At 38.2% G+C, this 15,409-nt stretch overlaps 1 protein-coding gene across 5 annotated transcripts in view; it reads left to right on the forward strand.

Moving 5' to 3' along the window:
- The window catches only part of DRP2 (dystrophin related protein 2), a 4,029,288-nt gene that overhangs the window by 2,752,531 nt on the left and 1,261,348 nt on the right, over window positions 1-15,409 (forward strand). For all 5 annotated transcript variants that reach the window (XM_044057118.1, XM_044057116.1, XM_044057114.1 and 2 more), the window contains one exon: window positions 8,754-8,832. In XM_044057118.1, coding sequence (XP_043913053.1) covers window positions 8,754-8,832 — 79 coding nt within the window. The remainder of the gene's footprint in view (window positions 1-8,753; window positions 8,833-15,409) is intronic.

Here is a 15,409-nt window from a genome sequence, read left to right on the forward strand (position 1 = left end):
AGGCTTAGAGAAATGAAGGAATAGACAGGAGATGAGGAGGTTGTTGTCCCTAGCTTCTGCAACCTTTTGAGTAAAGGATAGTAAGGCAGTCGAGGTACTGTGTTTAGGGTGGAAACCATGTTGCGAGGGGGTGAGGAGATTTTCATGAATGAGATAGGACAGTAGTTGAGTATGTACACATTTTTCAAGGATCTTAGAGAGTGATGAGAGAATAGTGATTGGTCTATAGTTAGAGGACTGAAAAGAGTTGCCACCTTTGTGCAGAGGAGTGGTATAGAAGGATTTCCATATTTCCGGTACTATAGATTCTTGAATGGAGCAGTTGATTAATGTAGATACAGGATTACAATAGAGTCAGCAGCAATTTTCAGAAATTGAGGAGGGAGTTTATCAGTGGACGGAGAGCATGGTTTTAGTTTAAGAAGCAGGGATTTTATATATTTAGTAGAAACAGGTCACAAGGTAAAAAGCTGAGAGACAGAGGAGCAGAGAGGTTTAGGGGCAGGTGAGAGTGACCCAGAAGATTTGGGATTAGCAGAATTACCAGAGGGTAGGAGTTTAGAGATGCTGTCTGTGAAGTGTTTGTTGAGTAAGTCTGCGATTTCAAAGAGAGAGTGATAGGGGAAAGGGTTAGGGATGGTAGGAACACCAGTGTGGAGCATGGAGTTGGTAGTGCTCCAGAAGTTTTGGAGGTCATTTGGGTGAGAGCTTTGAAATTTAGGGAAATATTGGAATTTATCCAAAATAATAAGTTTTTTTACATGATTTCTGAGTTGTTAATGACCTTGGGAAAAGGTGGGAGTTTTAATGGTTTAGGATTTAGGAGTTTTGCTTGGAAGTGTTTGCACAGTATTTTTATACCTTAAGCAGATTCTAAAGAAATTTTCTTCAGGTAGATCATAAATGTTGGAGGTGTGATGGGGAAGAAGGAGATAACTGAGGACAAATATTTTGTGAGTATAATGAATTGTTAGACATAAAAAATTCCCTATTAATTACTCTGTCAGAAATATTGGGTAAGCAAATGGATATAACTAAGGAAATTATATTTTAAGCTGGAATACAGGATCTGAATTGCCTTGACATAGTAAGGCCTTGCTAAGTTTAATTCTGGTGCTACCAAAAAAAGGCAATTACTAGAAAATGGAAATCAAAGTCTAAACCAACTGTATTTAAAGTAGTGAGTATTAGAGTAGAAAAAAAGAACCTGTAAGTAGAATCTTTAGAATAGAGTAATACAGAAAATGGAAACTGTGAAATAATACATGCAGGATAATGTTTTGGAGGAGATTTGAGATTTAAGGTAAGGCAGAAATTGATTGATTTATGTAATGCTGGATTGATTTTAATTGTATAAAATAATATATGTGATTGTTTGTAACTGTGATTGCTAACATGTTTTATTTTTGTTTATATAAATGTATGTGTGCCTATATCTTAAGTGATAATTTAATAAAGATGTTAAGAAATAAAACACAAAATAGAAATGGTGTCACATTTCTAATTAAGAAAAATCTTCCAAAAACTTAATGAAATACAGTCAGACACTCAATGCTTAATATCTGTTCTTCTATGAGATGCACCCATTACTGTAGCTATAATTCATATACATAATCTAATAACAGAGGCACAAGATCATGAAGTTGATTGATTATGTTAGCAAGTATAAGCTGAAATTGAAAGAATGAACAAACAAGATATAATAATAATTGGTGACTGGAATAAAAAGAAACAAGGTGGTCAAGTGATTGGAAAATAAAGGTTTGGTAATAAAAAGAAAGCCAGAGGAAAGCCTGATCAAATTAAAAGTTTAATTTACAAAATTCTAACCATCTTCTTTCAGCAGCATAAGTAGTAACTTTACATGTGAACCTCTGCCAATGGCTTGTCAAATTCAGATTGACTACATTTGTGGAAGTAGATGAGGAAAATTTTCAGAGACATCAATTATAACAAAACCTAGGTGTGACTATGATACAGATCACCAGCTACTAATTTTCATAATCATCCTAAAGTTGAAGAAGAAGAGAAAGAAACAGCAATGCAATTAGTAAAATATGATCTTGAAACGTTTACCATTGAAGGTGAAAGACTCTCTATAAAACTGGTTTGCTTCATTAGATACAAATTACAGAGTGCCAAAATTGTTGTGGGAATACATCATGAAAGTAGTATTTGAAGAAACAAAAAGTCCATGCAAAAAAGTGAAAAAGCAAAAATGGTCAAAATAACTAACTGTTGAGACCTTGAATATTACTCAGAAAATAGGAGTAAGAAAGGAAGTTATGAAACTTAGCCAAAATTTCCAACATGAGGCTATTTGCTGCAAAAAAGAGATGTACGACAATAATATGTGGAAGGAGATAAAATAAAAAATACTAAGAATAAGACTGGCTTTTCTAAAAACTATGAGACCTAAAGAGGAAATTCAATAATTCAACTGGAATACTTAAAGACACTGAAGGGTCTTTGTTGAATGATGTGGAGAAAATTATGAAAAGGTGGAGAGACTACACCAAGACATTATACAGTAAAAATCATACAAAACAGCACTCATTTCAACCTGCATCTTACAATCAGGAATCAGTAGTAATAAAAGACGTAATAGAAATTGTATTGAAAATTTTACCAAACAACAAAGAATTATACATTGATAACATTCCTGCTGAATTGTCTCAGCATTTGGGTGCTGCTGTTTCAATAATTACAAAGCTCTGCAAAAAAATTTCAAAGGCAACATCAGTAGGGGAGCAATGGTGGGGCACACCTGCCCTGGGTGCAAAGTATGAGGGGGTAAAATCTAGAGTTCCTGAGTTTTTTTTTGTGTGCATTTCTACCACAATGCCAGCAAAGAAAACAACTTTAAACCATAGCAGGCCAATCAGCTTGCTATACAAAGTAAAATGTCCTTTTTTGGCTCTTCTTGGAAAAGTTCTGATGGGGGTTAATGCCTTTTGGAAATGGATTGGTACGTTTGCATCAAGCAGCTTACTACAGTGTAAATATAAGTCTTTTTTACTGTTCACTTTAAGAGCTGAGAAGAGTATGGTTTGGCAGTAGGAAGCCAATTATTTGTACTAATCAGCTTTGGTAGTAAACCAAAGTTCTTTTCTTTTTTCCTCCTGTTCATTTAGAAGAGCAAGGGGGTGTTTACTGTTGAAGTAACCATCTAGCTTCAGTCTAAGCTGCTTGCAAAAGATAAGTGTTCTTGACATTCTTGAAGAAATGTATTCCACTCTGACAAGTATGGGTATACCAAAACAACATGCACAACCTTTACATTGTTCAGGAAGCAAACGTTTGAACAGAACAATGCAAATCATTAAGATTTATAATTGCTAAAGGTGAATGACAAGATTGTATATCTTCCTCTAACCTGTGTAATGTATATGGATAACAAATCATCAGAGGTGTAGCATCATATGAAGAAAATCAAGGTACAGAAATTGGAAGAAAAATTGCTGACGATACCTCATTACTTACTGATAGTGAAGATGATCTAAAATGTCTGCTTATCAAGATTAAACAACATAATCTCAAAACAGATTTGCACTTTAACACAAAGGAAACCAAGATACCGACAACTGGTAAAATTAATGAAGTTATTCAGTTTGGAGAAGTAATAGAAATAGACAACATCTTCAACCTGCTGGGAAAAAAAAACAGTAATATAATAGGCAATCAAGAAATCTGGCAACAAATCTCTTTCTCTTGACAGAATGACCATGAAGGATCTAGATAAGCTTGCCAAGTGAATATATCTGTCCTTGCATATGATGATTCAATTTGTTCAGGCTATGGTGTTTTCAATAACATTATATGGAAGCAAATTTTAGACAGTGAAGAAATATAACAGGAGGAAAACTCATACCTTTAATTTGAAGAATATTATTTATACCATGGACCACCTGAAACACAAATCATTCATTAATAAATGAGTTAAAACCTAAGCATTCATAGGTTCATAGGTTCATAGGTAGGTACTAGGCTATCTGCCCAAAGGCATTTCTAAGCCTAGCTGGAATGTGTTGGCTTTCGCCACCCCCTTAGATTAGTTCCTTGTGCCTCTGTCCAGCAGAGCCATTGAAGTGATCCCTGGGGTAAACTTTCTGTTTCCCATCCACTCGTCAAGGTTTCTTTTGAAGAGAGTTAGCGAGAAGCTCTGCCTAATGTAGATTGGAATCTTGTTCCAAAGCATGGGAAGTCTCTGGGACAGGACTCTATCCCTCCAGCACGTCCTATTTATTGTTGTGGTGAGGTTTAGATACCTAGAGCATGTGGCTCAAGGGGATAAGGTTTTCTTTAGGTGGAGCATGTCCATCAATTCTGGTTTGGACATGGCCTTGTATTTCAGGCAGAGATCACCACTGAGTAGGCGGTATGCAACCGAGTATAGCTGGAGTTTCTTCAGTCAAGCTGCATAGGGCATCTGCTTGAGGCCAGTGGTCCTCTTGGTGATGTACTTCTATGGTCTTTCCAGTTGTTGCAGGTGTCTTGTAAGGTACATCCCAAATGGGGCATTGTACTCTATGATGGGTCTGATGAGTGATGCATAGAGGGGCCCAATGACCTCTTTCGATCTGGATGCAAACCCTTTTGTGATTAGGTGGGCCACATAGAAGGATTTTCTAACCACTTTGGCAATGTGATTATCCAAGGAGAGGTTACTATCTACTTGGGTCTCCAGATCCCTTATTACATCTTCCTTATTTAGGGGGCTACCACATATGTATTAGTTTGTGGGTACTTTGTTTTTTCCAAAGGGGATGACTATGCACTTTTTGGCATTTAGCTTGAGGCCACAGTTTTGACTCCAGGTATCTGTCTCAGTGAGACCCTTTTGGAGGATGTCTGTGTCAGCCGGAGAGTCAATTATAGCCCCTAGTTTGCAGTCGTCTATGAACTTGGTCAGCCATAGTCCTCCTGTGCTTGCCTGTACCTCTGAGAAGTATATGCCGAACAGGAAGGGTTCTATGACTGAGCCCTGGGGAACGCCACTTGTAACCGGTTTAGAGTCGGACCTAGCGCCTGCAACTCTTAGCATGTGGGTTCTGTCTGTGAGCCAGTTGGCAACCCATCTTGTGACGTAGGGGTTTATGTTCAGGCTGGTGAGCTTGTCTATAATACCTGAGTGGGGAATGGTGTCAAAGGCCTTTTCAAGGTCTAGTTAGGCTGTGTGGACCACCTTCCCCTCATCTATAGCCTTGGTAACTGTCTCAAAGAAGTCCACCAGGTTTAGGAGGCATGATCTGCCCTTAACAAAGTCAAACTGGGTAGGGTCCAGTGTTTGGAGGTTTCCAATGTCTCAGTTAAGGATATCCGTGATGATGCACTCCATAGCTTTACAGCCCAAGCTAGTCAGGCTTATAGAGCGATAGTTCCCGGGGTCCATTGTGGCTCGACCTTTGTGAAGTGGAATAACCGTTGCTGTGCACCACTCTGTGGGCATGTAGCCTGTGGAGAGGCTGAGTTTAAACAGTGTGTTTAAGTGAGGGGTTAGTTCATCCTTGAGCTCGTGTAGGATGCAGCCTGGGACACCGTCCAGTCCCATTGATGCTGTGTTTTTGGCTTTGGAGAGGGCTGTTTTAACCTGAGAGTCTGTGATTTTAGGGGCACTACATTCTTCTGGTATAGTTATGGGCCCTTTTGGAGGTGAGAGGGGGGTGAAGTTTGCACTGAAGCTGTCTGCCAGGATGTTGGCTATATCAGTCAGTTCAGTGTATTTTGTGCCATTCTGCACTAACTCCAAGCAGATCTGAGAATTGCCACTTAGATTCTTGACATAGCTAAAGAATGCCTTGTGGTTATCTTTGGAGTCCATGGCAATTTTTATTTCAAAGCTAGCCTTGGATGACATTATGAGGGAATGTAGTTTCTTGCTGATACTGATCAGGGATGTCATCCCTTCTTGGGATTTTACTCTTTTCTGTACTAGTTTCCTCCTTCTATTGTATAGCTTGTTTATGGCAGGGGTCCACCAGACTGGTTTTCTTTTCTCGGAGGAGTGAGTCTTGGTTTTGTTTGGGATAGCATGATTCATGCATTCTTGTAGGTGCCCGTAGAGTGCATTATTAAAGGTTTTGCAGCTTAGACAGCATTATCCTTCAGCATGGGGGCTTTGAAACTTCTCACCTCGGTCTTAAGTAACATGAAGTTTTCTTTTGAAAAGTTTTTCATGGTGGTTACTTTGACTGGGGGTGGTGGCTGAATGTGGATATCCATAGTGATTAGTTTATTGTCAGATCTAACCAGTGAGGGGTTGACCTCCGGTGTGGAACACCAGTCTCCCATGTTGGTGATGACCAGATCCAATATGCTGTCACCTCTGGTGGGGGTGTTGACCAGTTGATCCAGGCCATTTAAGTTTATAAATTCTAGGAAATGTTGGGCATGGAGTCTGTACTTGAGTAGTTCTCTCAGTTAATGTTTGGATAATGGAAATCACCCAATATCAGTGTGTTTGGTAGGACCTTTATGTTTCCCAGTGTTTCCAGGAATGTGGAATGGGGGTCCTGAGACATGGTGGGTGATCTGTAGCAAGCTACAATTTGAATTGCAGTTTTGTCTGTTGTTAGTTGCACATGGATGATCTCTGAAGCATCATGCTGTGCCACTAACCTGGAGGTGTGGGTATCCTTGATGAATATGGATATGCCCCCGTCTTTTTTATTTCAGTTTGGGTTCTGTGGCCGAAATGTATGGTATGAGTTGTAGCCTGATAGTGCTGGGGTGCTCTCTGGAGCCTTAAACCAGGTTTCTGTTACTTCACATATATCGATTTTCTCCATACTGAGGAGTGCCTCGAGTGCATGCATTTTGAGGTTTAGACTTCTGGCATTGAGTAGCATTACCTTCAGTTTTTTGTTACTTGTGCTATTTACAGTGGTGGGTTTGTCTTTTGAGCCTTGCCTAAAAAAGGCACTATGGGGGTGGCAAAAGCCTTGGCCAGTATTCAAAAGCCTAAGGGTGACAGGTGCAAGCCATCTCTGGCAAAGCAGCGTGGCTTGTCGAGCATGTCATCCCAATTGTTGAAATCAAGATTTTTTTCTTTACACCGTGGTATCATTCTTGGTGAGAGCAGGATGCTACTCAGGGTCAGGGTCATACCGGCCTGGGCTATGTGATCAGAGATCTCTTTCATGTCTCTCTTCATGTAGTCCAGGGAGGTATGTCTCAGGTCATTCACACCAAGATGGACAATGACAGAGTCATATTTGTACTTGTTCTGGAGTGACCTGAGTGCTTGTGTTATGTGGCGGATCCTGGCACCCGACAGGCAGCTAACAGTAACCTTCTCCTTATTCAGCCTAGTGAGTGGGACGTCAGTGTGCCTGACTATAGAGTCACCTATTACTAGTATGTTGGGTATGTTATTTTGCCTTAAGGGCTGTGATTGCATGGCACACTGGTTTTGTAAAGTATGTGTTCCATGGTTTGTTTTGGGGGGTGGAGGTTGCTTGGATGTTTGCTTTGGAGGTCTCTGTTGGTTTTGCAGATTTTTATTTAGAGCCTCCAAGTATGTTTCCATGTATTTATGTGTGTTTTTTGCCGGTGCTGGTTTAATGAGTCTATGTAAGACTGGTGGTGTGATGCAAGTATTTCCCTTCTCCTCTTGACTGTCTGATCCAGTCTTGGGTTGAGAGAGCTTAGCCTCTAGTTTGGCTGTATAACTGCATCTCTCCCATGTATTAGTGTTTGGTGGTAGGAGGAGGGGGTTGTCTGTGTACATGAGGCAGTTGTAACATTGCCTCAAAATGCCCAGATTCACCAGTTGGACTGGAGAGTACACCTGAAACTGCCCTTTGGACATGCCTGGATAGGTACAGTGAACTGTTTTACTGGATGGCTGCTAAGGTCGAATAGAGAGCCTTGTCCTTCTGTACTGTACAGGAGAGTCTAGTGCTAGGGTTTATAAGTGCTTGCTATAAGTTTTGAGCAAGTGCAGGGCTGAGAAATGAATGGCTTTAGTGCTTAAGTTGAAAGTTTGTCTAGTTCCAACGGAAAAGTTGAAGAGGAGACTTTGTGGAGCCGGGAATAGTTTTACCCTAGCTAACCGGCTCTGCCCAGCATGCAAAACTGGGCAAATATGATATTTATGGCAGGGAAATGAAAGAGATAGAAATTAGTCCAAAATGGCCAGTAAACTACTCATTTCTGGGCTGAAACCACTCCTCCAGGGACAGATAGATTTCTAGTAAACAATACCTTATGTCTTAACAGTTTAATTTATTTATTGCATATCTGACTATACAATCGGTTAACAGTGTCATCAGAACCAAAAGTAATTTCATTTTGGTCATGTTAGTGCATTAAAAATCTTTATTAGTTAGTGCTGCACAGTGTCTTGACATCGCAGAACTTCACCGTGTCCATTAAGCCTTAACTTGCCTGTCACTAGCTAGGCCTTTTCTCTAATGACCTAAAAGATAATTTACCTTTTGGCATAGTCCAGTGAAGGAATTTTCTACATGTATGGTAAGCAGTGTCATTTCTGAATGTATCTGCATCTGCAAGATTTGCAAGATGATTTACGTTATGTTATCTGTAAAGTTAAGCACCAAGTCTAAAGCTAAAAATGTGTCATAGGAGTCCAAGGAAGTTATACGAGTGATTAAACATATGTGTTGGTTATCAAATTATAGACGACAGTGGGTAAAATAAATAACTTATAAACTGACTCAGTATCAGACACTTGCCTGATTGCAGTTATTACAGAAATTAACCTTTTATTCTGATTCTTTGCGTCACTTTAGGGCACCTTGGAAGAGCGCCTCAAACAGCTACAAGATGCTCACCGAGATTTTGGTCCTGGATCTCAGCATTTTCTCTCCAGTAGGTACCAACATTTTTCTTTCTTCAAAATTTAATATACATTTGTATACTTAACCCAGAAGCCTGTAACCCCTACAATTCCAAAAAGTTCTGTTTTTTTCAACAGCTTCTGTGTTTCCTGGTTTCCTATTAGCACAGTGAAACTCTCCCTAAATCACTGCTTTTCACAACTGGTTATGTAGAGAGGATATCTGTTGAATGTATCTGTCATACGATGTGGTATTTTGTAGTGATGAGTCAGTTTCTAATAAACTATACCTGTTATTAATGTTATTTCATGCTGGCCCATTCTTGGCTTGTTTACTTCTGAAGCTACTTTAAATTATTAGTTAACTTTTAAAAAATGTCATGCAAAATGTGCAAACACTCAGAATTTCCATCATTATCTATAGGTCTGGAATGAGGCATTCATTCACTCATTCTCGGATTATCCACATAATTAATTTCAACATTAACAAGACCCATGGAAAAGAATGTAATCCTGGAGGGAGTGTCAGCTTATCTTAGGACACACACACACAGACACACACACACACACACACACACACACACACACACACACACACACACACACACACACACACACACACACACACACACACTCTCTACAGGGAGTTCCAAGTCATCTTCCTGATGTGGGATAACTTCAAACCACTCAAGGAAAAAAACACACTGAGGCACAAGTAGGATGTCCATACTCTGCACAGAAGACACCAAAGCTGAAAAATAAACTGCAAGACATCTAGTGGGCTAACTCAAGTAAAATTGGTGAAAGGGATGCAATTTAAAAATGTTTTGTAACCTGAAATTAAATTATACACTCACAGAGCTACAGGAATGCAAATTTAATGAAACCAAAATACAGTCTGTCTTTGTCATACCTGATAGTACCATAACTTGCAAGGTATCACTATGCAGAACATCGGAGATTGATGTAGTGCATTATTTCATGGAAAGGAGACATACAGTAGTGCCTCAGTTTGCATTATTGCCTTAAAGCATTTGTTTCTTCAATCTGATTCTTAGTCACAATGACTTCTGTGTGAAACCTTCAAATACTCCCTGTGTCTGTTTAGGATTTTAACAGGTGTTGTGCTTTTTTCCGACATCCCAAAGACATGCTGTGGCTGAATTACTTATCCTAAAAGTCATCCATTAGTTGTGTGCATTGTGTGTGTGTGTGTGTGTGTGTGTGTGTGTGTGTGTGTGTGTGTGTGTGTGTGTGTGTGTGTCTGTGTGAGTGTGTGTGTGTCCTGTGATTGGCCAAAACACCACTCAAGGGACGTTTCTGGGCCAGGCACCCACTGACTATCAGGCAAAGTGTGGGTCCTCTCTGACCTTGAATTGAATTGGCTGGAAAATTGGGCAATAAATGAATTAAGATAATTTTATTGAAAACATAGATTATTGAATTTATCAGAGATATCATACTGCTGTCTACATATCACCCCTTTCACCCTCACAGCTCTAATGGCCACTGTGACGTTAATTTTAAAATCTGAGATAATGACTGATACAATTGTCTGCTGATTTTCCTCAGCAGCAGTTAGGTGGTTCTATTAATAATTACATGTTTAAATAAGAATAGAGGTTATTCATAATATTTCAACTGGTAAATGGCTCTGAAGTTCAATTACTGATCCAGAGGTTACAAACATGTAACGATTATTTGAGGTTCTGTGACACAAGGTGGTGTTTGTCCAGTAGGACTAGCCAAATTCTGAGTAGATAATAAAAACGTGCATTGTTGTGCACTATCATTCTTGTGTGGTGTAGACATGGCATTTCATTTTGTTAATTTAAGTAAGACTATAGGAATAATGTGTTTTTTTTTCTTTGGTAGGTTCATACATTTGTGTTTCATGGGTTATTTTTCCAGCAGCTTTATTTACTTTTTACTTAATCAGTAGGTGAAGACACTCAGAGCAGGTAACACATGTAAGCTGCACAAAAGGGACTAGTAAGGAATACAAAAAAACTTCATAGTGGCCCATCAATGGCAGACCACATCATAAAGTCAGCCTGTTATAAAACATGGACAGTTTGCCATATATATTCTGGTTCTTTAATGTCATCAGCTCATGCAGCCTGCATTCTGCAGAGCATTTCACCTTTAGTAGGATGACACTAACCTTAATATTTATTCAGTTGTTTCTTTATTTTTCTGTAAATTCCTTCCTTTCAGTGTTACAGTATTTCCCTTTATAGAGCTTATTTTATCTCCTTATTTAGCCAGTCAGTGTTTTCAATGATAACATTTTGTCCTTGAAAACAAATTCTGAAGAAGGATTTATAAAGTAAATAATGACAGTGATAGCGGAACAATAACACATACTCTTATTTCACACATGATCATCCTTTCATGCTGAAAAAGGAGGTATCTCATCTGCAGAAAGGGTCAAACAAGAATATAAAGGACTGTATCTCTTATATTTGTACCATAAAAGCCATTCCTGATCAGGAAGGTGCTAAAAATGCAAAAAACCTAGACCACAATCACATTTTTGAGGATGATTGTGGTAGAAGAAACATTGTGTCTTGGCTCAGATAGGACTCCACAAAAGACCTTCTAACAACATATACCAAGGAGGCTATTGTAAGCTCCATAAGACAGGCTCATAAGAGGATGGCAGCAGTCCTTTAATTTACTGTATTTTATGTTATGTTATTTTACATTTCTTTACTAGGTTGGTAGGCTGGTCTTTGGAACCTTTTTATCTATCATCTGGGCCAACAAGACTGACAACTCCAATATTCTCACGGTAATTACAATACATGATTTCAAAACAACAGTCACTGTTTGCTAACAATATAACTTTTAAGAGATGGTAAAAAATGAAATGGTAACATCAGTAACTGACTTTAAGAATACTCGGTCCTCAAACTATTGAAAACAACATAGAGGCTATACTACCGATCGACTTGCACACACAGATACAAACATCATAGTTTCCTTTTGCAATTGGACACTTTATAGGAAAGACTCATAAAAGCACAAACAGAAAAGTAGCAAACCTTAATCTCTTACTATTATTGCAACATAAATGTCTAATAACCTCACTATAACATCCCTACCTAATTTCACAATCACACAACTGAAACATAATTGAAATCACAGTTATTATTGCAAAGCTGACCACAGTCAAAGTGGAAGAAAAAGTCAGTTAATTATGGTGGGGAAAAAGTGAGCCAAAATTGATTTTAGTATTTATAGAATTATATCTTTGCATAGTGTTATAGCCACATACAATAAGTGAATATTTCTTTAAATAAAAGATTAATACCAGTTGAAAGTGCTTTAGCAATAACATAATTTGCATGAATAACATATGCATGAAGACACATTTGTATTTAAATATTTATATAAGTTACCACTGCATGGCCTTCAAAAGTTTATTTTTAGTTAATTATATATGTTCTTATTCTTGCAATTTTGATGTTTAGTTTGGTTAACTACAATCTCAAAAACATTTCCTTTGTGATTTTTGCTGAAATAAAATCCAAGTTTTTTTTTCCCCTCTCTGAAGGAGTAATTTGCTTCATTCCTAATGTTTTAAGTAGTAGGTTCCATCCAATCTTCTTGTATTATTTTATAGAGATCTCTTACCCAAACTGGGGTCTTACTACTTAACTGTTTTGTTGTTGGGGGCCTCTGAGTTCATAAAGTGCAGATTTAATCAGGAATGTAGCAAACAAAGTCCATGTTGTACTCAGAAATACTTTTTACTGCCCCTATCCCATCTTGTATTAAAAAAAAATACATCTTTCAAATTGTTGCCCCCCTCAAGCAGTTAATAAATGTACACATCAGTTTTAGTGCTTCCCTCTAAAAGTATTAAAGATATTGTATTTTAGATTAGCAGTCTGCTTTTTAAACAAGCTACATACATATTTGTTAGTAGCATTAATTTAGAGTACTATAAACATAATATAGCCTGAAAACTGCTACAATGTTTCTGAAAGATACAATGAAAAAAATGTACTCTGTAGCGTACAAAGAGTATGCCTGGCTACACCCCTGTTTTTAATATGCATAGTATTTAATAGTGATGGGAATTATTTACTATTGAACATCTCAAAAGAAAATGAGGAGAGGATGAAACTTTTTAATGGAGTTATACCTTAGAGAATAAAGAAAGGTTTCTGCTAGGAATCTCACTGTTACTTTGTCCATTGGAAGGAAAGGTGTAGAGATTAGGCATCTACCAGCTACTAAGATTAGAATAGATGGAAGGTGGGATAATTGCCAGCTACCAAGATTAAGATAGATGGGAGGTGGGTAATTACCAGCTACCAAGATTAAGATAGATGGGAGGTGGGTAATTACCAGCTACCAAGATTAAGATAGATGGGAGGTGGGTAATTACCAGCTACCAAGATTAAGATAGATGGGAGGTGGGTAATTACCAGCTACCAAGATTAAGATAGATGGGAGGTGGGTAATTACCAGCTACCAAGATTAAGATAGATGGGAGGTGGGTAATTACCAGCTATCAAGATTAAGAAAAATGGGATATGGGGTAAAATACCTCACTAAGGCATGCAGTTATGTTAATAGGGGAACAACATATAGACATCCGGTTACAGGTAGGATTTTTGACTTGAAGGCAAGGGCCACTTGCAGAACAACGGACTTAGTTTATTTGGCGGAGTGTGTGTCTTGCCCATGTTTTTATATAGGTAAGACCAACAGTATGTTCAAAGTGAGGATTTTACAGCATCTCTCATCCATCAGGAACAGTGATACACATAATGCCTTGTTTAGGCACTTGAATGAGAACCCAGCACACAGTTTTAAATTCAGGGCTATTGTCAATGTGAAATTGGATAACAGAGGAGGTGACATTAAACAGTTAACAGAGTTAGCTGAATCCAAATGGATTATAGAACTAATGGCTCATAGGAGCCCAGGACTGAATGATGTAGTCCCTATGAAACCCGCCCTTAGGAATAGGCGGGATTTTTATTAGTTTCTTATTGGTTGATGAGCTTTTTAAATATCTTAATATAATTAAGTGTTTTATCTGATGAAGGGTTGTTACCCGAAAGCACTCATCCTGTATTTTGTTGTTTTAATAAACTTGTAAGACATAGCAGTGTCCAGCCGTGTTCTTTGGATTTATCTTCATTTGTTCTGCTTGGTTGGACTTAAGCGTGGCACAGAACATTTCTTTGGGTCATTGATCAAGTAACCTTGGGGGACAGAGGGGGACCACTAAATGATTATTTAGAATACAAGGAGTTTAAGCAGCAGCATAGAACAAATGCAGGTACACATCCTGGGTTAAATGGCTCTATATCTATTAGCTCTATTCTTAGATTAAAAGCTGAATTTTTTTATGACATGAATATTGACGTAGAAAGGTTTATATTTTAATAATTGTTTTACCATTGTCTGCTCAAGTGAGGTGCAATTTAATGGATTCCTATTACATTATCGAAAGATAACGTAATCGAATGCCCAGAACTTTGAAACGGCTGCATTTTGAAGATCGCATTGTGGGATCGCAGTACAGTGAACACTGGGATATTTGCCCTTTCCTCACTGTAGTGTGATCTCTGAGTTGGAATATATATTTAGCGGGGGGGTGTGGGGAGGCACAGCCCCCCACAATAAAAGTTTCGATATGCGGCCGTTTAGAAGTTCTGAACATTCAATTATGTTATTTTTCGATAAGGTAATATGAACCCCAATTTAATTTATGTAAAATGTTATGTATTTTTACTGCAACCAGGAAGAATTTTATTAAAAATGTCTTTTTAAGAGGCAATTAGTGATATAATGAGTTGATTAATTAATGATGGAGGCTATAAAAAGGTTGGGTAGTGTGACTGAAGTTTCTTATTTACTGAAATGAAAGCGTTAAAAAAAAATCATCAAATAAAACAAAGTGCACTATGCACAAAGAAATGTAAATGACAACAAAAGGCACAGGTATTTTCAAAGAATGCTTAGTACTATTTGTGACAGCATATGCTCTAAGGAGTGCAGCCCTATACATGTTATACAGAATGAAACAAAGTTGTAGAGTAAAATAGGTTGTTGTGTAAGAAATCTAGTGCTTATGAATTTGCTTTGCCACTGATTATGTACCTTAATCTGCTTGGTGAAGGATGAAAATGTGGGAAGTTTGAAAATGAAGTTAAGGAATGAATTCCAAGTACTAGGTCCTTGATGGAATAAGGCTATGCCTGTGCAGATTAGTGAAAAAAGTGAGATGATCAGTATTAGACTCGGGTCATCTGTGACATGTGGAACATTAATTAACACAACTAAGGCAATTAAACACCTTATAATAGTCATTTTTGAAGTAGCTTGTCAACAGGCTAGTTGCTCAGCATAATGCATCCGAGGTTATCCAATTGCAACTAACTCTTGGCAAAACTGCAATCCAAATTGTAGCTTGCTACAGATCTCCTACCATGCCCCAGGATTCCCACTCCTCCTTTCTTGATGTGCTGGAAAATATTAGGGTTCAACCAAACACCCTAATAATGGCCGACTTCAACTACCCCACCATTAACTGGGAAAACTACTCATGTACAAACTCCTTAGTGCAACGCTTTCTGGAATTCA

Source organism: Protopterus annectens, chromosome 15.part0 (assembly GCF_019279795.1).
Source record: "Protopterus annectens isolate FY-2018-M chromosome 15.part0, PAN1.0, whole genome shotgun sequence".
In the NCBI taxonomy this organism is placed as follows: domain Eukaryota; kingdom Metazoa; phylum Chordata; order Ceratodontiformes; family Protopteridae; genus Protopterus; species Protopterus annectens.